The 24202-nt window shown below is 49.0% G+C and overlaps 1 protein-coding gene across 2 annotated transcripts; it reads left to right on the top strand.

The window, feature by feature from the left end:
- The first annotated feature begins 994 nt into the window (after positions 1 to 994).
- On the top strand, positions 995 to 18273 carry LOC309794565 (carbohydrate sulfotransferase 6). 2 transcript variants are annotated; one of them, XR_014292145.1, is made up of 3 exons: positions 995 to 1081; positions 1212 to 1508; positions 15257 to 15332. XR_014292145.1 is itself a non-coding variant. In XM_082606213.1 (3 exons), exon 3 carries the CDS (start codon positions 16416 to 16418, stop codon positions 17610 to 17612), a length of 1197 nt encoding a protein of 398 aa, XP_082462339.1. In that variant the 5' UTR covers positions 1456 to 1508; positions 15257 to 15332; positions 16400 to 16415; the 3' UTR covers positions 17613 to 18273. The 2 variants fall into 2 exon arrangements, 1 of the variants encoding a protein (XP_082462339.1); XM_082606213.1 differs by lacking the exon at positions 995 to 1081 and adding an exon at positions 16400 to 18273 and having other exon boundaries at positions 1456 to 1508.
- The last annotated feature ends 5929 nt before the right edge of the window (positions 18274 to 24202 follow it).

The raw sequence follows: 24202 nt of genomic DNA on the forward strand, positions 1-24202 counted from the left end.
GCTTGCTGGCTCTAGAGCGCAGCCTCAGTAGTTGTGGCACACGGGCTCTAGAGTGCAGGCTCAGTAGATGTGGCCCAGGGGCTTAGTTGCTCCGCGGCATGTGGGCTCTTCCCTGAACAGGGCTCGAACTCATGTCCCCTGCATTGGCAGGCGGATTCTTAACCACTGCACCACCAGGGAAGCCCGTTCATAAGGATTTTAATTCATCCTGCCAAACCGCATCCTGGAAAGAATGCACTAATTTATACTTCCAGCGGCAGAGATTTCTTTTAGATCCCACAGCGGATTACAAGAGGTCAGAATTCTCTTTCTTTTTCAGGTGCTTGGACTCCGCTCCGTTATTTGTAGGAGGAAATAGCATCTTTATTTATTGAAACATACCCTGTATTTATCGGGACCTGCTATCAAGTTGAGGCTAGAGCAGGGAGGGGACAGAAGGGGCACAGCCAGCTGCAGGCCGAGCTCCTGAGGGCCACCTGGTGTCCCGGCCCCGCCCCCAGCTCGGCTACTACCCGGGGAGGCCGCGCGGATCCGCCTGGCATCAAGGTGCCTGGGGCTTGGTTTAGGTCCGAGGCTGGGGGCTTGGGAAGCGGTCTGGATTCCCAGTCCTTTCGCTGTGAGGATGCCACCGAGAGGGAGGAGGGGCAAAATTAAGATTCGATTTCCTTCACAAGGGCCTTTTGTGTTCCCAGTAGCCTCCCTTCTCTGGGGATTAGAGGGGGAAGACAACTTTTTGGTCAATTAGTGGGATGAGAGCTGACTCCGCGAGCGCCCTCTGACATCCTTGGCCAAGCCGGGCGCCCCCGGCAGCCCCCCCGGGCCCACCTGTGCCCTCCTTCCCCGGGGCTCGCCCGCCCCCGCCGCTGGACGGCCGCCCCTCCCCCGAGGCGTGGCCCCTCCGCCCGAGGTGGGCAGGGTAGCCAGAGCCGGGGGCCAACCGGCTTTTTCCTTCCTTCCCTCCCGCTCCGGCTCCCGCCCGCCGGCTCCGGGACCGCAGCCACGTCTGAAAGCGCCTCATTGTGCGCGCTCCGCTCGGGCCGGCAGCGCAGAGCAGCGCCGCGGGCCTCCGGCGGCCGCCCAGGTAGCGCGGGGCGCGGGGCCGGACACCCAGGGGGCTCCGGGGCAGGAGGGCCCGAGTCTGTTTCTTGTCCTTGCCCCGGGACTGCTCCGCCAGCATCGCATTCTTAAAAAAGACACCTCTCTTTTTTCAGGGGGAATCCTGCGCTGTTTTCTGGTTCCCGCCGCCTTGGGTCTCCAGGTGCCTCCAATATCTTGGTATCCGCTTCGCAAGTCCATGCCTCTTGGAGCCCTCTCCCCGGTGTCACTGGGTGCCCCTTCATAGCCTTGGGACCCTGCGGAACAAATCAGCCGCAGCGGACTCTCCCGGCGAGGAGACTGAGCAGCTGTGGAGAGGAGCTTGGAAAAGACGTCCAGGAGCCTTTGCTGAGACTGGGGCCAGAGGCGTCTGCCTCCCGCCGCGCCAGTCGGGCTGGGACGCCTCGCTTGGGGTACGTTGGTTCGTCCTCTCTCCGCGCAGGATGCCCACACCCTGCGCGGCCTGGGCCTAAGCCAGTGGCACAGCTAGGAAGGCCCTGATCTTGCAGCCGGGTCGGCTGTGCGAGTTAGAGCTGAGGGTGGTGGTAGTGGTTTTATCAGAACGTGAAAAGAGCACCGCCGCCCCGAGTGCGGGTTGGAAAGTGTCTTCCTGGGGCTTCAGCTGCGCAGGAGATCACTGCTTGGGGATCCCTTGTCTCTTGAAACTTGAGTTTCAAAGGGTATGGCTTTAATCTAGAAAATTCTCCAAGGGCTTTTCCCAGGGAACTCTGGAGGAAAAGCAGCTCGGTGAGTGAATTTGGAACCAGATCCAGCTGAATGTGAGTCTGGCGGCCCCTGCTCCTCGCTGCTGGATCTTGGGCAGCAATGGAGTCCTCTCTCGGCCTCAGCCTAGGTGCCCAGCAAATGTTAACTCTCTTTCCTCTTCCCTCTTGTACTGGAGGCATGAGGATGGGAAAACTGAGGCCTCAAGAGCAGAAGGGACTTGGCTGAGGTGAAGCCATGAGTGAGTGAGCCAAGTACCAGAGCTAATAAGAGCATGCTGCTCAGGGAGCGTTGGCTATGCAAAGGGTTGGATTGTTCCATTTACTCCTCCCGGACCCGTGTGGTAGGCGCTGTTAGAGCCTCGTTTACAAAGGAGCCAACTGAAGCACAGAGAGGTTAGGAGTGACCTGCTCAAAGTCACATACCTCACTGGTGGTAGAGCGAGATTTTAACCCAATCTGGCTTCAGGAGCCAGGCTTTTAGCCATTATTCACTGTCTTCTGTTTTGTATGTAACGCCCCTGCCTAGGCTTGCCACTTTCTGCGGCTAGGGTGCTAGGGTCACTTGGACCTGGTTAGGCTATTGTCCTTGAGCTTTCCTTATGAAAAAGCTTTCACTTGGATTCACAGAATATAGTTGTGACCCAGGATTTGGGAGATTCCTGAGCAAATACTTATAAGTGTACTGTGTGCCAGACATTGTTCTGAGTGCTTTATAAATATCAATTCATTTACTCTTCAGATCAAGCCCATGAGTTAGGTTATATTAGTTCCCCTATTTATAGATTTTTTTAAAAAAGGCACAGAGAGGTTAAGTCACTTGTCCAAGATCACACAGTAAGTGATCAAGTGGAGTTCACACTCTTAGCCCCTGTGCTGCTCCTACTCCCTCTAATGAGATAGGGTCCCACTTCTAGTCTAGTAAGGGGAGTTAGGCACAGAAATGCATGAACAAAAGTATTCTGGGTGGTGATAGTAGCATTGACAATGATTTCCCCATATCACCTAATACTCAGTCCACATTAAAATTTCTCTGATTACCTCACAGATATCTTCTTGCACTGGGTTTGTTCGAATCAGAATCCAAACAAGGTCCACATGTTGTCTTTGGCTGTTTTGTGTTTTGAGTTGTTTTCTTCTAAAACAGTCCCTTCCTTTTTTTCATTTTATGTCATTTACTTGTAAGAATGATTTACTTTTTAAAAATAAATGAATCAAAATAAGAGATTAAAAAATAAACCAGAGGACACTCCAGACTATCCCTGTATATATAAGAGAGCTCAGTCCACACCTGGGGGAACACAAAGGAATGCGCAAAACATGCACCCTCTACACCCATTCCCTGTGTGTGTTACTGCAGAGAAGAGGTGGGTGCCCCAGACTTTAGGGCACTTCAGCCGTCAGGTGCTGTGATTTAGACCAACTTAGGTGCTGCGTAAGGTGTGCTTTGAGGATCCCCAAAGCGCAGAGCCAGGGAAAAGGGGTTTATGCTTTGATATCTGCTCATCTGCTCTGAAATGCCCCTGGGGTGGCTCTGAGCCAAGGAGGCTTGAGGCTCCTTCCCCAGACTAATTTGATTTCATTTCCCAATAGATTCTTGCAGGCAGATCTGTTTTCTCCAGCAGCATCCGGGCTGTGCGACTGGAGCCTCCCTGCCTCTGGCTGATGCCACACAGCTGCTCCTCGGGGCAGGCGCAGAGACGGCAGATGTGGCCAGGGCTTAGGGCCAGGCACATCTCCTGCCACAGCCTGGCCCAGCCCACAGCCCTGAGACTGAGTGTGGGCTGGGGGCCCTTGACAAGCCCCTCGGGTAGTTCCTTCCCATGCCCCTCTCCTCTGGCCACCTGGGTACTCAGGTCAGGTGGGAGATGGTTTGCAGGCACCTCTCTCCCTGCAATGAAAGCTGAAGTAGGCAAACTCCACCCATGCCTCCTTGAACCAATGAAATAGAACTGATAGTTTATGATTGACAAAGTAATAAAAGTCTCTTGGAGACCACCTGGAAAATGCAGCAAAGCAATAACAAGAAAAAAAATTACCTGTAATCTGGCCATAAAAAGATAGCCACTGATATTCAGCATGCATCCTTCTGGATTTCTTTCTATACATAGTCATGACTTTTTTTTTTTTTTTTTTGCGGTACGCAGGCCTCTCACTGTTGTGGCCTCTCCCGTTGCAGAGCACAGGCTCCGGACATGCGGGCCCAGTGGCCATGGCGCATGGGCCCAGCCGCTCCGCGGCATGTGGGATCTTCCAGACCAGGGCACGAACCCGTGTCCCCTGTATCGTCAGGCAGACTCTCAACCACTGCACCACCAGGGAAGCCCACTTTTTTTTTTTTTTAATTACAGTTTTATTGAGATATAATTCACATACTTTAAAGTCACCCTTTTAAAGTTTCCAATTCACTGGTTTACAGTAGATTCAGTGCTGTGCGTTAATCACCTCAAGGTTCATCCATGTTGTAGCACGTATCAGTATTCTTTTTATTGCCAGATAATATTCAATTATATGGGTACACCCCATTTTGTTTATCCATTCGTCAATTGATGGACATGTAGGATGTTTCCACTTTGGGGCTATTATGATTAATGCTGCTGTGAAAGCTCATGAAGAAGTTTTTGTGTGGATATATGTTTTCAGTTCTCTTGGATTTATGGTATTGTAGAGTGGAATCACTGGATCACATGGTAGCTCTATGATTATCTGAGGGACTACCTGTTTTCCACAGCAACTGCACCATTTTATATTCCCACCAGCAGCATATGAGGGTTCCAGTTCTACCATGTTCTCAGTAACACTGCTATTCGTCTTTTCTCTTATAGCCAACCTAGTGGATGAGAAGTGGATGGGTATCTCATTGTAGTTTTGATTTGCATTTCCCTAATGACTAAAAACGTCAAGCATCTTTTCATGCACTTACAGACCATATATACGTCTTCTCTGGAGAAATATCCACTCAAATCTTTTGCTTATTTTATTTATTTATTTATTTTTGGCTGCGTCGGGTCTTCATTGCTGCGCAGGGGCTTTCTCTAGTTGTGGCGAGCAGGGGCTACTCTTTGTTGCAGTGCACAGGCTTCTCATTGTGGTGGCTTCTCCTGTTGCAGAGCACGGGCTCTAGGCACACAGGCTTCAGTAGTTGTGGCACGCAGGCTCAGTAGTTGTGGCTCGCGGGCTCTAGAGCACAGGCTCAGTAGTTGTGGCACACGGACTTAGTTGCTCCGCCGCATGTGGGATCTTCCTGGACCAGGGCTCAAATCCGTGTCCCCTGCATTGGCAGGTGGATTCTTAACTACTGCTCCACCATGGAAGTCCTTTTGCTTATTTTAAAATCGAGTTGTTTCTCTTTTATTTTGTTCAGTTGTAAGAGCTCTTTATATTTGGGTATAAGTCCCTTTCTATATGTATATGATTTGCAAATATTTTCTCCCATCTCTGGGTATCCTTTCAGTTTCTTGATGGTGTTCTTTGATGTTCATGTACTTTTAACACAATTGGATGTTTTGTTGTGTTTTTTCCACTTGATATTATATAGTGAAGTGCTCTAAAGTTAGACAGCTGGGGTTCATATTCTGACTTTGCTGCTGTGTGGGCCCTTTAGGCAAGTTCATAAATCTTTCTAAGCCTCAGTTTCCTCTTCTGTAAAATAAGGATGAGTATCAGATGCACTTCCTAGGGTTGTTGTGGGGTAATCCTGATTTAATAATCAGAAGATGGGTGGGAAAGGCTTGGCATATAGGAAGCCCTCAGCAGGTAGTATTACCTGGTGTTCCATGTTTCCCACTCCACTGTAAACACCCATCTTTCTCCTCCTCTCTCTCCCCTTTTCTCCCTTACTGCTTTTCCCTTGTCTCTTGCTTTTCTTTTCTCTTTCCCTCTTCGCCTTTCCTCCTCTTTCTTGCCTTCCTTGTCAGCCTTCTCCGTAACAGATGCCTTGGCCTCCACTAGAGCTGGTTTGCCTCCAGGGATGGCCCTTGATGCCTAGAGTCCATGCATCCCTCATCCGGAATCTCTTTTCTTTAGCCTTTGGGATTCCTGAACAGGGATGGCCTCCAGCTGATGCCAAAATGAGAGAAATCTGAGCCAGGGATTTGTACCTAGTATTACCTTTCACTCCCTTAGATTCTGTGCCAGGGCTGGGAGAGGCTGGTGACCAGAGGAGCTGCTGAGTCAAGGGCAGGCAGAGCAGAGCTGCAAGTGAGTGCTGCCCAGAGAGCTGGATCCCTGGGCTCCCGCTCGGGCCCTGCTATGGCAAAGCCTCCCCTGTCCTGTAGCTCAGTGTTCCCATCTGCACATCAGGTAGGACAATAGCACCTTCCTGTGTCTCTCAGGCCAAGAATTAGTCAGGAATGGTTAGAAGATATCGAAACTTTAAGATGCTCAGCAGAAAGAAATACGGGACAAGTGGGAAGTTACTCCCTTTGGATTTGGATAACAGAGGACCTGATATCAATTCAGCAAATATTTATTTTTATTTTATTTTATTTTATTTATTTATTTTTGGCTGCATTGGGTCTTCGTTGCTGCGTGTGGGCTTTCTCTAGTTGCGGGGAGTGGGGGCTACTCTTCTGCTGTGGTGCGTGGGCTTCTCATTGTGGTGGCTTCTCTTGCGGAGCACGGGCTCTAGGCGTGCGGGCTCAGTAGTTGTGGCTCGTGGGCTCTAGAGCGCAGACTCAGCAGTTGTAAAGGATGGGCTTAGTTGCTCCGAGGCATGTGGGATCTTCCTGGACCAGGGCTCAAACCCGTGTCCCCTGTATTGGCAGGCGGATTCTTAACCACTGCGCCACCGGGAAAGCCCCAGCAAATACTTATTAATATCATCGACTCACTCACGCTTTGGGACAATCCCTGACATGACACTTAACTATCTTATTCAGGCAGGATTCTTAACTTTTTTTTTTAAAGCAATCCAGTGATTTTAATGTTAGGTTGTTTTTTGTTTGGAAAAAATAAGAGGTTACTTTACAGTCTCTGCTTCCTGAAATGTGGCGTCAGTCTCAAATAGCTGGGTCATTTTTAAAAAAAATTTTTTTTATTTTTGTGGCTACGGTGGGTCTTCATTGCTGCACGCGGGCTTTCTCTAGTTGCGGTGAGCAGGGGCTACTCTTCGTTGCGATGCACGGGCTTCTCATTGTGGTGGCTTCTCTTGTTGCGGAGCACGGGCTCTAGGCACGTGGGCTTCAGTAGTTGTGGCGCATGGGCTCAGTTACTCTGCGGCATGTGGGATCTTCCCGGACCAGGGCTCGAACCCATGTCCCCTGCATTGGCAGGTGGATTCTTAACCACTACGCCACCAGGGAAGCCCCTGGATCATTTTTTTAAATTGATCCCATTCTTTGAAAGCCTTATAGTTTGTAGGCACTGAATTTATGACTATACAGCTACTGTTTCTGAAAGGACAGGAATTAAAAAGCTGCACTGACCTCCCACCAGTGCAGGACCAGTTCCAGATTCTCTCATGTGCCAATGGACAATGTGTCTTAGTGGCCTGAATACACAGGATCCCAGCTCTCTACTATGGGAGGGCTAATCTTGCTGATCTTGGATACAAAACAAGGCCTCCAGGCCTTTTGATAAAATTAATTAGCATTTCTCTCTGCCTTATCTTGTTAATTGAGGTTTTACAGGCTATCATATTGGCCACTATTATAGAGAGCAGGACAGAGCCCTTTTCCTCCCCTCCAAATTACTGTATTTATGGAAACAATATGCTTCAGTAAGTAGGACACCTTCCTCTTTTTTTTTTTTTTTTTTTTGGCTGTGTGATTTGTGGAATCTTAGTTCCCTGACCAGGGGTTGAACCCGGAACCCGGGCCCTCGGTAATGAAAGCACCGAATCCTAACCACTGGACCACCAGGGAAGTCCCGACACTTTCCTCTTCACATACTTCTTACTGGACCAAATCTGTTTCACATCCCTTGAGGCAGGTACTGTTTCTCTAATTATAATTTTACACAAATGATGTTCTATGTATAGTGAGGGGAAGGGAATAAAAGAGGTTTGGGGAAATTCAAGGAGCAGTTCTGGGTAGATTGTATAGCATAGGGCAAGTACAAGTTGAAAATCCTGGGCTGGGGCCCTGTCAGCAGTGTCTAGCTGCGTGAGATCCAGGAAAGCATGTATCACTAGGTTTTGCTTTCTTTAACAGAAAATCTGCAATGAATGGGACTGGGTTCAATGGGATGATTTCTTTCTTTTCTTTTTCTTGAGACACTGTACGTACAGCCTATTTGGCCTTCCTTCAGACCCTTGAACATGAAATGCTTCTTCTCAGAGCCTTTAGAGATGCTGCTTCATCTAACTGACTCCTCCCAAACTCTTCTCTCTGCCCGTTCCTCACACAGCCCTTCCCATAGTTAAGCCCTGCTCAGCCACCAGATCCCAGTTCAGCAAGTACTTCCTAAGGAAAGCTATGGGCTCCCATAGCACTGTCCTTCCCCTCCATTACACTGATTATGCTTGCGGTTAAATGATCACTTGTTTCATGGTGACCTTCTCAGCTAGAAATTAAGCTGAAGGCAGTGGCCACATGTCGATACTTAGTTTCATACTTTGCACATAATAGTCATGCAATAAGTGTTTACAGAATGAAGTAGTATATGTACATACACTAAAGAATTTCATATAAAATTTCAGGACATTTACAGATTTTCTAGTATCTATGTACTTTACTTTTTCTTTTTCTTTTAGGTCCTATATATATTTTTTTTTTTTCTTTTCTTTTCTTTTTAAATTTTGGCCATGCCGGGTCTTAGTTGCAGCATGCAGACTCTTGGTCACAGCATGCATTCCCCAACCAGGGATCGAACCTGGGCCCCTTGCATTGGGAGCACAGAGTCTTACCCACTGGACCACCAGGGAAGTCCCATAGGTCCCATATACTTTAAATTTATTTATTTATTTATTTATTTTTATTTAAGCACAGTTGATTTACAATGTTTCAGGTATACAGCAAAGTGATTCAGTTATATATATGTTATATATATTCAGTTTTATATATATATAGTAGGTTATTACAAGATATTCCCTGTGCTATACAATAGGTCCTTGTTATTTATCTATTTTATATATAGTAGTGTGTATCTGTTAATCCCAAATTCCTAATTTATCCCCCCCCTTCCCCTCTGGTAACTGTAAGTTTATTTTCTATGTCTGTGAGTCTATTTCTGTTTTGTAAATAAGTTCATTTGTATCATTTTTTTAGATTCCACATATAAGTGATATCATATGGTATTTGTCTTTCTCTTTCTGACTTACTTAGTATGATAATCTCTAGGCCCATACATGTTGCTGCAAATAGCATTATTTTATTCTTTTTTATGGCTGGGTAATAGTCCATTGCATATATGTACCACATCTTCTGTATCCATTCATCTGTTGATGAGCATTTAGGTTGCTTCCATGTCTTGGCTAATGTAAATTATGCTGCTGTGAACGCTGGGGTGGATGTATCTTTTTGAATTAGAGTTGTTGTCTTTTCAGATATATGCCCAGGAGTGGGACTGCTGGATCATATGGTAGCTCTATTTTTAGTTTTCTGAGAAACCTCCATACTGTTCTCCATAGTGGCTGTACCAATTTACATTCCCACCAACAGTGTAGAAGCTTCCCAAAAGGAGAAAACTCCACACCCTCTCCAGCATTTATTATTTGTTAGACTTTTTGATGATGGCCATTTTGACTGGTGTAAGGTGATACCTCACTGTAGTTCTGAGCTGCATTTCTCTAATAGTTAGTGACATTGAGCATCTTTTCACGTGCCTGTTGGCAATCTGTATGTCTTCTTTGGAGAAATGTCTATTTTAGGTCTTCTGCCCATTTTTTGATTGGGTTGTTTGTTTTTTTTTGATATTGAGCTGTTTATACATTTTGGAAATTAATCCCTTGTCAATCGCATCGTTTGCAAATATTTTCTCCCATTCTGTAGGTTGTCTTTTCATTTGTTTATTTTTTTATTTTATTTTTTTAATTTATTTTTTATTTTTTTTCGGTACGCGGGCCTCTCACTGTTGTGGCCTCTCCCGTTGCGGAGCACAGGCTCCGGACGTGCAGTCTCAGCGGCCATGGCTCACGGGCCCAGCCGCTCCGCGGCATGTGGGATCTTCCCGGACCGGGGCACGAACCCGTGTCCCCTGCATCAGCAGGCGGACTCTCAACCACTGCGCCACCAGGGAAGCCCCGTTTGTTTATTTTTTGACATCTTTATTGGAGTATAATTGCTTTACAATGGCGTGTTAGTGTCTGCTTTATAACAAAGTGAATCAGCTATACATATACATATGTCCCCATATCTCCTCCCTCTTGCGTCTCCCTCCTGTCTTTTTGTTTTATGATTTCCTTTGCTGAGCAAAAGCTTTTAAATTCAATTAGGTCCCGTTTGTTTATTTTTGCTTTTGCTTGCAATACTCTAGGAGACAGATAAAAAAAAATTGCTGCAATTTACATCAGAGTGTTCTGCATATATTTTTTTCTAGGAGGTTTTTTTTTATAATTTATTTTTTGGCTGCATTGGGTCTTTGTTGCTGCGCACAGGCTTTCTCTAGTTGCGGCGGGCAGGGGCTACTCTCTGTTGCGGTGGGCAAGCTTCTCATTGCAGTGGCTTCTCTTGTGGTGGAGCACGGGCTCTGGGCACGCAGGCTTCAGTAGCTGTGGCTTGTGGGCTCCAGAGTGCAGGCTCAGTAGTTGTGGCGCACGGACTTAGTTGCTCTGCGGCATGTGGGATCTTCCCGAACCAGGTATCGAACCCGTGTCCCCTGCATTGGCAGGAGGATTCTTAACCACTGTGCCACCAGGGAAGTCCTTTTCTAGGAGTTTTCTAGTATTCAGTGTGACATTTAGGTCTTTAATCCATTTTGAGTTTATTTTTATATATGGTGTTAGAGGTTTCTTAACTTTTTATTGAAATATACATACAGAAGAGAGCACAGTTCACATAAAAGTGACTTTTCACAAGTTGAACATGCTCATGTACTTAGTACCTCCATCAAGAAACAGGGCATAACCAGCCCCTAGAAGCTCTCTCTGCCCATGCTCCCTTACAGTTCTACCCTCAACCCATCCCACCAAGGGGATCCACTATCTAATCAGAACTCTTGGTTGTAAGTGATAGAAACTCAACTCATGCTGGCTTAAGCAAAAATGGAGTATTTTCCCCAACTGAAAAGTACATGGGTGAATCTTGGCACAGCTGGATCTGGTGCCGTCAGCTTGCTCATGGACTCCCAGTCTTTCTTTTCTCTGCTCATTTCTCTCCTATATTGGCTTTATACCCAGGCAATTTCCCTCTTCCCTTCAGATGTGCAGAAATCCTGGGATTGGACTTGGGGCTGATGTCCATTCCTAAGCCAGTCGCTGTGGCAGGGAGATTGTGTGTGGAATATACCACACCTGGATGAACCAGGCTTGAGACACAGGACTCCCTAAGGACCAGGGGGTGGTGGGTCAGCCCTACCCAAACCACACGTGCTTTATGTGGGTGAGGGGTGGTTCCTCAAAGAAAAATCTAGAGGCTGTTACCAAAAGAAGGGGGAATAGGTTCTGAATGAACACAGACAGCCCTGTCCAATGCACCTGTGCAGTACCGAGCCCACACTAGGTACCTGAGAACAGACGCTCCCTTGCAAAAACCCACCATCCCAACCCTCACAGTTGAAGGAGAGGCTCACAGGCAAGAAGGAGAGACAAAGTGCCACTCAGGGCAGAACGGTGTATGCCTGGAGAGAGTCAGGGATGAGGTGTCTTCAGAGATGCTGAGATGACTTCTGTTGGGACTCAGGGCTGGATACTCACAGTGGAGGCATAGGAGATTATCTGAAATGTAAAATGCTGGCTGGGAATAATGGGAAGTAAAGTTGGAAAGCTGAAGGTTGCTGAGTAGAAGAATGGCATGATCAAATGATCAAATGTGGGGACTTCCCTGGCGGTCCAGTGGTTACGACCCCACGTTTCCACTGCAAGGGGCATGGGTTCGATCCCAGGTTGGGGAACTAAGATCCTGCATGCCAAGCAGCTGCCCCCCCCCAAAAAAAGAAGGGGATTTATTGTGAAATATCTTTTCCCAACTATTTCACTCCCCTCCCAGGGGAAGCTAATATGGTCACTGTCTCGTATAAACTTTCAGGGATACCTAATGCTTATTCAAGCTCTGTGTATTACTTTGACAAAAGTAAATTTTAAAAATGCTTTATGACAAAAAATCTTCAGGGACTTGAGAAAGACAACTCTGTAAGGTGGTCCTAGTTATCAGGGTAGGAAGAGGAATGTTATATTCCTTCTGTGGCCTCTTGCACTTTACTCCTACCCGTCTCCCTTGAAATATATAATTAATTTAAACATCATCATCATCACCGTCGAAGACTTTGTGGAAATTGGAGACAGGGCTGCCTCTGAGGTGGGCTTGGGGGGAGGCAAAGGGGACAGAGAACATCACTTCCTTTTGACTGAATGGCCTTTGCTTTCTGATATGGGGCTGCGTCTGCCGGAGGATGGGGCCCCTTTTCTAATTTTGACAAATAAAACCAGAGCCCACGATGCCCTCGCCTGTAGCTTTCAAATTTTGTGCCGCCTCTTTGTATCACCTTTTCCAAAAATTAGACATATAATTAATATAGACCCACAAAAAATTAAAAAGAAAAGAATTCATATCAGAGGCAGATGGCCCTTCCAGGATGGGGGACTTCATTGAGCAAAGGCTTAGGAGAGGGGCCACCCAGAGCCCCACGCTGGGGCTCTGGCACTTGGATTTAAAGCCCTGCCCTGCCCATTACCAGCTGTATATTCATGTCTCTGAGCCCCACTACCTTAACTAAAACAGACAGGGATAGTGTCTACCTCCTAGGGATTTGGGGAGAATAAAATTCAATCATGAAGATGAAGTACACATCACAGTGCCTGCCTGACATGTTCTTTGTAACTTGAACCCTGGGGCAGTTGGTGGGTGCGCTGAATGTAAGGCACGTTCTCAGAAAACTCCCAGCTGAGATCTGGACTTCTCTGGACCCTCTGCATGGGTAGGATGTTTCCATCCCTTTTCTAGTTCTTGAGTTCCAGTCACAGGATCAGATAACAGTTCCTGTATTGTGTGAGTCACTTAAGAAGACCCCTAGCATCCCTGGAGTGCAGGTAACAAGCACCTTGGCCTGGGGTCAAGATCCTCCTTACCCAGGGGAGGGCAGAGCTGGCTTGGGCAGCTGTGTTTGGGCCCAGGAATCAGGGTCCTGTGTTCTGCAGGGATCTCCCAGGGATGGGAGAGGCCAGCAGTCTGTGACAGAAAGTGCCCGGAACTTAGAAGTCCTGGGTTGGGGTCCCAGCTCCCCTGCCGTCTCTCCAAGCCTTGGGCCCTTCATCTAAAAAACTGAGATCATAATGCCCGCCTCAGGGGCCGCTGAGTTAAGTCACCTAGCACTTGAGGTAAGTTATGTCCGCAAATATGAGTTAGAGTTTCCTCCCTCTCCTGCACCCTGTTCTCTGGAAGCACACCCTCGAGGAGAGGAGGTGACGTGTGCAGAGCAGGTGGGTGGTTGCTGTCTTCGTCTTCAGTGTGATCCAGGAGTGGGCGAGGTATCCAGGAGGCAGTTCTGGACCCAGCAGGTGACAGAGCTGTTGGGCATCCTCCACCCGATCCTGCAGCCTCCTGATAAGGGGAGGAGTAGGTGTGGGCTCTGCTCACGGTTTAGATGCCAGCTTCCCTCAGTGGTGAGGTGGACAGTGAAGGTGGCTTGGTGGGGAGCAAAGGGAAAGAGGAAAGAAACTTCCAGGTCCTTCCCTTCCAAATCGGCTCATCGTTGAGATCATTGCAGGAGCAGCAGTGCAAAGAGAAGAAAACTCTGGGGTCTCGGGGTGTGGGAGCTGGGCTCAGTGTTCCTTTCACTCTGTAGGACACTCTGTGGGACACCTTTTTAAATTTTTATTTATTTTTTTAACATCTTTATTAGAGTATAATTGCTTTACAATGGTGTGTTAGTTTCTGCTTTATAACAAAGTGAATCAGTTATACATATACATATGTTCCCATATCTCTTCCCTCTTGTGTCTCCCTCCCTCCCACCTTCCCTATCCCACCCCACTAGGTGGTCACAAAGCACCGAGCTGATCTCCCTGTGCTATGCAGCTTCTTCCCACTAGCTATCTGTTTTACGTTTGGTAGTGTATATATGTCCATGCCACTCTCTCACTTTGTCCCAGCTTACCCTTCCCCCTCCCCGTGTCCTCAAGTCCATTCTCTACGTCTCTGTGTCTTTATTCCTGTCCTGCCCCTAGGTTCTTCTGACCATTTTCTTTTTTTCCCTTTGTTTTAGATTCCATATATATGTGTTAGCATACGGTATTTGTTTTTCTCTTTCTGACTTACTTCACTCTGTATGACAGACTCTAGGTCCATCCACCTCACTACAAATAACTGCTTCGTTCCACACTTTCTTTTTAAATTAATTTTTATTGGAGTATAGTTGATTTACAATGTTGTGTTAGTTTCTGCTGTTATACATATACATATATCCACTCTTTTTTAGATTTGATTCCCATATAGGTCACTACAGAATATTGAGTAGAGTTCCCTGTGCTATACAGTAGGTCCTTGTTAGTTATCCACTTTGTTTTTCTTTCTTTCTTTTTTTTTTTTTTTGCGGTATGTGGGCCTCTCACTGTTGTGGCCTCTCCCGTTGCGGAGCACAGGCTCTGGACGCGCAGGCTCAGCGGCCATGGCTCACGGGCCCAGCCGCTCCGCAGCATGTGGGATCTTCCCGGACCAGGGCACGAACCCGTGTCCCCTGCATCGGCAGGCGGACTCTCAACCACTGCGCCACCAGGGAAGCCCTCTACTTTATATATATATAGTGTATACATCAATCCCAATCTCCCAATTTATCCCTCCCCCCCGGGGGGGGACATTCTTAAGATCCACTAAAGGACTCAGGGGTGGTTAGGGGCTACAGGGGGCCTGGGAGAAGCTGGGATTCCAAGCGTAGGTGACCTCAGGGGTCTTATCTGGGTGGAGACTTCCCACAGTTCCTCCTCTCCAGACAGAGTTGAATGCTACAACAGTAACATGGGGCGTGTATGGCACTTTACCAAGCCCTTTCCTCGTATGTCTTTGTAGCAGCATCTCTCACAAGAACCCTGAGGTCAAATGTTATCATCCCCGTTTTACAGAGGAGGATATTGAGTCTTGGAGTAGTTAAGTTATTTCCCAGGGTTCACAGCTTCTGAGTGGCATCAGAGGAACTCAAACCGAGCAGGAGAGACGGTTATTTCACTCCCATCTGGAAAAATGTATCCAGCTGCCTGCTGGTCTGGGCCCAGCTCCAGCCAGGGGCAGGACAGCTACAGTCCCACCCGTGGGGATCTTTCTGTCAGTCTGGGAAGGCAGAGCCCTCCCATTGTGCAGGGCCATCTCCTCCTGTAGGACTCTGACCCAGCTTCCCTCCTGCTTTCCCAGGCCCTGAAAAACCTCCAGGCATCTCCCATGGATCTGTGACCGAGGTGGGCAGCTCTCCCAGCAGCCCTGGACAGCAGTGAGTAACCTCAGCATGGAAAGGGGTCTGACTCTGCCCTCATCTCTCCCTTTCTCTGTCTCCATCCTACCTCTCCCTTAACTGGTTTCTTCTGCAAAATTACACAAATCCAGAAGGATATCCTCCCTTGGGAATCCGTGCATCCTGCAGCACTTCACTCTCCATGGGCGAGAGCAACAGCTGCTGTTCTTTGTCTGTGTGTTTATTTTTAATAACAGAAGTTGTATCTGCTTGTTTAAAAAGTCAAACAGGGCTTCCCTGGTTGCGCAGTGGTTGAGAGTCCGCCTGCCGATGCAGGGGACACGGGTTCGTGCCCCGGTCTGGGAAAACCCCACATGCTGCGGAGCGGCTGGGCCCATGAGCCGTGGCCACTGAGCCTGCGCGTTCGGAGCCTATGCTCCGCAACGGGAGAGGCCACAACAGTGAGAGGCCTCTGTACCGCAAAAAAAAAAAAAAAAAAAAAAAAAAAAAAGTCAAACAATGCAGAAGCACACTATGTAGAAAGTGCAAGTTTTCAGTTATGAGAAATGCCCCACCCCTCCATGCTCATCCCAATACTCCAGAACCAGAATTAATCCCCTTTTTACAGATGGCTAAACTGAGTCACAGAGAGATGAAGCATTTAGTCCTATGAAGATCATAGGCTAGGAAGTGGCGGAGCCAGGGAGGGTTCTGCCAAATCACCCATCAAGCTATTTAGCTAAACAACCCACAACTGTTCCCCTAAAAGGAATTTTAAGTGAAAAGCAGGAATTCTGTTTTAAATATATTTCCCCCTCTGGATAGAAAGAAAAGGGGGCGCGGGGAGAGAAAGAGAGAAAAGGGAAAAAACACTGCCCATAGTATTGTGCAACTGGCCTTTAGCTCTGCAAAGGCTGGATCATGGCTCATGTCTTAAAGTCGCATTCCCGGAAGGGCGCCCAACTGAGACGGCCTTGGCCTTGGGAGGCCTCCACAGGTGGGGTGGTCAAGTCCCGGGGCTGCTCCCTGGCAGCACCGGACAGGAGTTGGGGTGTGGGATGGGTGAGCGGGCCGCAGTCCCTGACGGCTGCACTCTCCCTCCGCAGGCCCCCGGCCGGCGGCATGTGGCTGCGGCGCATCTCCAGCATCTCCAGCACCGCTGTGACCGCGCTCCTGCTGGCGCAGACTGGCCTCCTGCTCTTCCTGGTCTCCCGGCCCAGGCCGCCGTCCCCGGTGGGTGGCGAGGAGAGGGTGCACGTGCTAGTGCTGTCCTCGTGGCGCTCGGGCTCGTCCTTCGTGGGCCAGCTCTTCAGCCAGCACCCCAATGTCTTCTACCTGATGGAGCCCGCGTGGCACGTTTGGGCCGCTTTATCACAGGGCAGCGCGGTGGCGCTACACATGGCGGTGCGCGACCTGGTGCGCTCTGTCTTCCTGTGCGACATGGACGTGTTCGACGCCTACCTGCCGTGGCGGCGCAACCTGTCGGACCTCTTCCAGTGGGCGGAGAGCCGTGCGCTGTGCTCGCCGCCCGCCTGCAGCGCCTTCCCGCGCGGCGCCATCAGCAGCGAGGCAGTGTGCAAGCCGCTCTGCGCGCGACGGCCCTTCAGCCTGGCCCAGGAGGCCTGCCGCTCCTACAGCCACGTGGTGCTCAAGGAGGTGCGCTTCTTCAACCTGCAGGTACTCTACCCGCTGCTCAGCGACCCGGCGCTCAACCTGCGCATCGTGCACCTGGTACGCGACCCGCGGGCTGTGCTGCGCTCGCGCGAGCAGACGGCCAAGGCACTGGCCCGTGACAATGGCATCGTGTTGGGCACCAACGGCAAATGGGTGGAGGCCGACCCGGACCTGCGTGTGGTGCGCGAGGTGTGCCGCAGCCACGTGCGCATCGCCGAGGCCGCCATGCGCAAGCCACCGCCCTCCCTGCGCGGCCGCTACCGCCTGGTGCGCTTCGAGGACCTGGCCCGGGCGCCGCTGCCCGAGATCCGCGCGCTCTACGCTTTCGCAGGCCTGAGTCTCACGCCGCAGCTCGAGGCCTGGATCCACAACATCACCCACGGGGTCGGGCCAGGCGCGCGCCGTGAGGCCTTCAAGACTACGTCCAGGGACGCGCTCAACGTCTCGCAGGCCTGGCGCCACACGCTGCCTTTCGCCAAGATCCGCCGCGTGCAGGAGCTGTGTGCGGGCGCGCTGCAGCTGCTGGGCTACCGGCCAGTGTTCTCTGAGGACGAGCAGCGCGACCTCGCCCTGGACCTCGTGCTGCCGCGCGGCCCGAGCAGCTTTAGCTGGGCATCATCCACTGCCGAGCACTCCGGGCCGTAACAGAGGCCCCCAGCTGTGGCTGGCGGTTGCCAGGGCCAGGAGACTCACGCGTGGTGGGGAAGGAGCTGGGGCGCCCGCACGAGGCCGGGAGTTTGGGAGGTCCCCCACGTAGTAGGAAAGGACCGAGTCCCCAGACTGTGTTTCTTTCTCCCCACTTCTTGTTTTTCCTTTGAATCCTCTCTAGGAGCTAGATTCCCGCCACGCACACTCTTCATGGAAAGCAGACTCGTGCCCCCACTTCCTCTGGGCACAGGGAATAAGTTGAGACGACTTGGCTCCTACTCCAGCACTTTCTTTCCCCTTAAGTCTCCGTTGGGATGCCTCATCCTGCAGCTGAGAAGGCTGTCCCGGCCCTGCCTGGGAGTAGTAGAGGGACACTGTGGTGAGCTGGTCCCTGAAGTCGGTACATCTCCCCCTACACACACCCCGTGCCTCTGGCACCACACACCACCAAAGCCAGTGCTTTTATATTCACCTGTATCTTCAGTAAGAAATCAGCCAAGGTGCCTCTATCTTGTGGTCTCCCCTTAGTCTCTCTCTGCCCCAATCTCCTGGGAGCCCACATGCCCCCATCACCTGCCCAGGGAAGGTGAAACTTTGATTTGTCCTGACGGGAAAGATCCTACCTACAGAAATAAACAGAATTCACCTGTATGATACAGATTAGTGTTTACAGCCTGTAAAGTTTGACAAGCAAAACGCAAAAGTGAAGGGACTTGTCCAAGGCCACACGATGAGAAGAAGGATGAAGGGAGGAGCGGGGGTTTGCTCCGGGGCCGCAGTGGGGAGGAGAGGGCGAATCAGGCTTGCAGAGACCTGTCTCCTGGTCGAAGAAGGGTCAGGTTTTCCCATCTTATTTGCCCAAGGGATCAGCAAGCGGCCATGGCTAGGGCCGCAGCTGCGAGGTGAGATATGGGAAGTGGTGAGCTCTGGGTCCAGGGTGCAGAATCTAGGGAGCCTCCTAGATACGCCTGGAGGGAGGCGGTGAGGGAGAAAAGTGGAGAGAGAGAAGGCTGGGCAGGCCAGGGCAGCAAGCCAGGCAGAGCGTGTGGCAGAGCAAGAGGTTGGCAGCGAGATCAGAGCCTTGGAGGGCAAGTCACGGGGTGAATGTAACTAGATAAAGCTTGCCAGGAGCTTGGAAGAAAAAGGGCTCTGGAGCACTTGTCTTCCTGTGGTCCTTATGTGCCAGGCCCTGGAGAAGAGCAAAGTATGATTCCTAGCTGCGAGCCACAACACCTGGCTCTGGTGGCAAAGCGTCTTATTAAATGGATGCTGGATTTTAAAAAGGTGGTGGGGGGGGCGGGTAGGGGGATGCCGGACGTGTAGAGGGCTAGTCCTGAGCTCAGGAAATGAAAGCCAGCCATGCTTAAAAAATGTTTAAAAGAGGGCTTCCCTGGTGGCGCAGTGGTTGAGAATCTGCCTGCTAATGCAGGGGACACGGGTTCGAGCCCTGGTCTGGGAAGATCCCACATGCTGCGGGGCAACTGGGCCCGTGAGCCACAACTACTGAGCCTGCGCGTCTGGAGCCTGTGCTCCGCAACAAGAGAGGCCGCGATAGTGAGAGGCCCGCGCACCACGATGAAGAGTGGCCCCCGCTTGCCACAACTAGAGAAAGCCCTCACACGGAAATTAAGACCCAACACAGACATAAATTAAAAAAAAAAAAATGTTTAAAAGAAAGGGGGAAAAAAAGGTCACAGCACCTCTAGGAATGACAGAGAAGCGGATTTGAGTCCACACAAATAGAATACCCCAAATCACACTGGGATACAGAGTTGGTCTGGGGACTGACAGCTGCCACCAGAACTCCTGTGCCCATTACCTCTGGAAGTGAGGGAGCTGCCCTCATCATTGCCATCAGTCACCAGAAGGGATTCTGGAGGTTGCTGGCTTCTGATTCTCAGCCTGGGTGTGGCCTTGGATCGGTGAGACCTGGATGGTAGACCCACATCCTTGCTGCAAAGCAGCAGGTCAAGGGCAATCTGGCACTTTCCATTTCTTTTTTTGCAGGGAGCAGAGGTATACTGACCTCGAAGCTGAAGCTTCAGGATGCCTCAGTTGGGGATCCGTTAAGCTGTAGAAACTTCAGGCCCCATAAAGCCCCCATCTGCCCCTGCTCACAGTAGCATGGAGAAGGTATTTAAAACCCAGAATTTATTAATGGAGACTTTGGTTTAGAAAGACTAAGGTCACATAGCTTAATATATGGGCTGGAACTCAAACTCCTATCTTTGACTTCAATACTTACGGTTTTAACAAGTAAACTGAACTGGGGATGCAGCAGAGGACTCCATCACAGGCTTGGAAAAGCCAGATCATTACCCAGAGATGTGGGGCTCTGGGTCAGGGAGTGGTCCTGGCATTTTGTTTCTTTGTTTCCAGTTTTATTGAGAAAGAATTAACATACATCACTGTATAAGTTTAAGGTGTACAACATGATGGTTTGATTTGCATGTATTGTGAAATGATTACCACACTAGGTTTAGTTAACATCAGTCATCTCATTTAGATACAATAAAAAGAAAAGAAAAACACAATTAAAAATTTTTTAGGGCTTCCCTGGTGGCTCAGTGGTTGAGAGTCCGCCTGCCGATGCAGGGGACACGGGTTTGTGCCCCAGCCCAGGAAGATCCCACATGCCGTGGAGCGGCTGGGCCCATGAGCCATGGCCGCTGAGCCTGCACGTCCGGAGCCTGTGCTCCACAACGGGAGAGGCCACAGCAGTAAGAGGCCTGCGTACCGCAAAAAAAAAAAAAAAAAAAATTTAAATTTATAACTGTTATAAGAGATGAAGATTTAGTACCTCCACCTCTCCTCATCTTCTCTCCAAACTTTTATCATACTTTTAATTATATAATTGACCTACAGTACTGCATTAGTTCCAGGTGCACAACATAGTTACTTGATGTTTCTATATGTTACAAAATGATCACCACCATCCTGGCATTTGTCTGCAGACATCTCAAGGACCAGAATGATGAATGGTGGGCAGTTGGCTGGGACAATGGGGCCACTGGGGATAAAAGCAGCCTGCTGGCCCTGCTTGGAAGGAGCGCATTAAGTGGAGGAGTCGGCTAGGAAGTCTCCAGCAATGTGGTATGTTCAGGCAAAGAAGGTTGAGCAAGAGTTTCATGGAGCCAGAGGCTAAGAACAGGGAGACACTGATCCCTAGTGGGGTTCAGGAAGGCATTTGGGGTGGGGCTTAGAGCCCAGCCTGATAGTAGCATCCCACAACTTTCATTTGCCCGTGCTTGGGTCACTGATGACACAATTAACAGCCTTTGCTATGTGACTCATCCATTCTCACCTGTCTCCCAAGTTTCCATGATAGCGATGACTGGCTCTTGGATGTTGCTCTCTGCATATGGGACCCTCTGGGCAAGCCTCTGCATGAGCTACAAGGCGCAGCAGGTTCTGAGCAAGGCTCTAGGTGAACCCACATCAGGTTTCAGGACAAAGATAGGCAGTGCCAGTCCAGTGTTTCAGTGAGTCAGCCCAGGGCTAGGTCCTGGGGACATAGTCACAGCCCTTGCTCTTGTGGGGAGTGCAGATGCTAAATAAATAGTCCTACAGATAAATATGCAACCGTTAAGTGTCGCTTGTGCTCTAAGAATAAATAAGAATGGATAGAGGCTGACCTACTTTAGTATGGAGAGTCAGGAAAACATTTTCGAAGAGGAAACATTTGGTTTGAATAGATAGGGACTTCCCTGGTGGTCCAGTGGGTAAGGCTCCGTGCTCCTAATGCAGGGGGTCCGGGTTCAATCCCTGGTCGGGGAACTAGATCCCACATGCATGCCACAACTAAGAAGTCCGCCTGCTGCAATTAAAGATCCCGTGTGCCACAACTAAGACCCGGCACAGCCTAAATAAATAAATAAATATTTTTCAAAATAGGTAGGAGTTAATCGAGCATAGGATGAAGAGGCAGAGAGAGACTGAGGGATTGGTCTCTTTGGAGTCAAGGTTCCTTGGCAAAATAAAAGACTCAGTCCTGGGAATCCAACTCATGGGATGGGAGAGGCCCCAGGACATGACTGAGTTTGTGTGTCTGTGGTAACGACTACCAGAAGTAGAACTGCTGGATCAAAGAGCATCCATGTTTTAAATGTGAAATTGCCAAATTACTCTAAAAATGGAGTACTGACTTACGTTCTCTGGAATGGTGTCCGGAAGGCCCTTGTCACCCTTTTCTATTGACCCCCTCCGCATCATCTGTACAGGGTAAATCATTTTCATTTTTACCTACCTGATGGAATATTATGCAGCAGTAAAATGAAATGAACTATCAAACCATGAAAAGACATTCAGGAGGGAACCTGAGTGAAAGAAGCCAATCTGAAGAAGCTACATTTAGTATGATTCCAACTATATGACATGCTGGAAAAGGCAAAACTATTCAGACAGGAAAAAGATTAGTGGTTGTGAGAAATGGAATATTTCCTGCCATGTCAGTAAACAAAGGATGTCATAGCCACCAGCGATTGCAACAGAGCTGGTGAGCCCTGAGGGAACTCAGGAAGGAAAGAATACCTGCCATCTAGCAGCCATCAGACTGCAGCCACTCCCCATGGTGAGCCCTGAGGAAACCCAGGATGTGAAAATACAGGATACTGGCCCCAGATAGCTGAGGTGCACATCAAAGGAATGATTTCAGTGAGCCCAGGCTCTTTCATCTTCCCATACATAGAAAAGCTCTAAATTCCTTAACTTGACATATCTGGTTTCCCTAATTAACAGTAATCTTTTGATGTTCCCGACTACCTGCCCCTTGTTGCAAAACTCTTATGTATTCTAGCTCCCCACTCACCTCCTCGGAGCAGTTTCTCAGAGCTATCTGAAATGCTGTCTCCTGGGTTGCAGTCCTCATTTTGCCCCAAATAAAACTTAACTTGCAGCTCTCACGTTGTGTATTTTTTTTAAGTCAACAGTTGCCAGGGGTTGTGGGTGGGAGGGGAGGGATAAATAGATGGAACGTAGAGGATTTTTAGGGCAGTGAAAATATGCTGTATGGTGCTCTAATGATGGATATATGCCATGGATGACATGTACGTATAATGATGGATATACATTTGTCCAAACCCATGGAATGTGCCACACCAAAACTGAACTCTAAGGTAAACTATGGACTTTGGCCGATTATGATGTGTCATTGTAGGTTCATCCTTGGTAACAAATGTACCATTCTGGTGGGAGATGTTAATGGGGGAGGCTATGAATTGTGTGAGTGCAGAAGGTATATGAGAAATCTCTGTAGTTCCCTCTCAATTTTGTTGTAAACCCAAAGCTGCTCTAAAAAATAAAGTCTTTAAAAAACAAAACAACAGCAAGGGGCTACTGAGTTTGGTGTGGTAGGCCAAAGGAAGAATTCTAGGAGATGGGGAGAGAGGGGGTCAGACTATGTACGACCTTGCAGGCCTTGTGAGGACTTTGGCCTTTATTTGGAGTGAGATGAAGGGTGTCCAAAGCTACTTTTGTTCTATGGCCCTCCTTAGTTGAATAAATAAATATAAATATAATGTCATCTATATGTGACATAATATATAATATTTATAATGTCATAGATATTTTAAAAAATAGAACAAGTACCCAAAATATTTCATTATCATTTTACTGCCTATGTTAATATCCTGAATTAGTATATTGTTAGTTTTGCAAGTTAATTTTTTTTTTTTTTCTTTTTGCGGTATGCGGGCCTCTCACTGTTGTGGCCTCTCCCGTTGCGGAGCACAGGCTCCGGATGCGCAGGCCCAGCGGCCATGGCTCACGGGCCCAGCCGCTCCGCGGCATATGGGATCCTCCCAGACCGGGGCACAAACCCGTATCCCCTGCATCGGCAGGCGGACTCTCAACCACTGCGCCACCAGGGAGGCCCAGTTTTGCAAGTTTTTGAACTGGATTTAAATTGAATCACACTGTGGGCTTCTTTTTTCTGCAACTTAGATTTTCCCCTCAAGTTTACATTCCTGGGATTCATCATGTTGTTGCTTGCAGCTTTAGGTCATTTCTTTCCACTACTGAATAGTATTTTATTGAAAATAACACAATTTTATTTATCCATCTCAGTGAATACTTGGCTTGTTTTTAGTTATGTACTGTTACAGGGCTACTAGGAACAATCTTGTCTGTATCTCCTAGTAGGAATGCTATAGGATATTTACCTGGGAGTGAAATTGCTAGACCATGAACATCTTTTTTTTTTTTTTGCGATACGCGGGCCTCACACTGCTGTGGCCTCTCCCGTCGCGGAGCACAGGCTCCGGACGCGCAGGCTCAGCGGCCATGGCTCACGGGCCCAGCCGCTCCGTGGCATGTGGGATCTTCCCGGACCGGGGCACGAACCCGCGTCCCCTGCATCGGCAGGCGGACTCCCAACCACTGCGCCACCAGGGAAGCCCGATCATCAACATCTTCATTCAACATTATTCCAGATGGTTATATCTGTTTACACCTCCAGAGTTCCAGCTGCCTTGCAACCACAGTAACAATCAGATTCTCAGACTTTTAAATTTTTGGCTGTTGGGTGGTTGACAAATGATACCTCATTGTGATTCATTTTGTGTTTCACTGATTAATGAGGTTAAGCATGT

This window comes from Mesoplodon mirus (genome assembly GCF_964341445.2).
Source record: "Mesoplodon mirus genome assembly, chromosome: 19".
NCBI lineage: Eukaryota > Metazoa > Chordata > Mammalia > Artiodactyla > Ziphiidae > Mesoplodon > Mesoplodon mirus.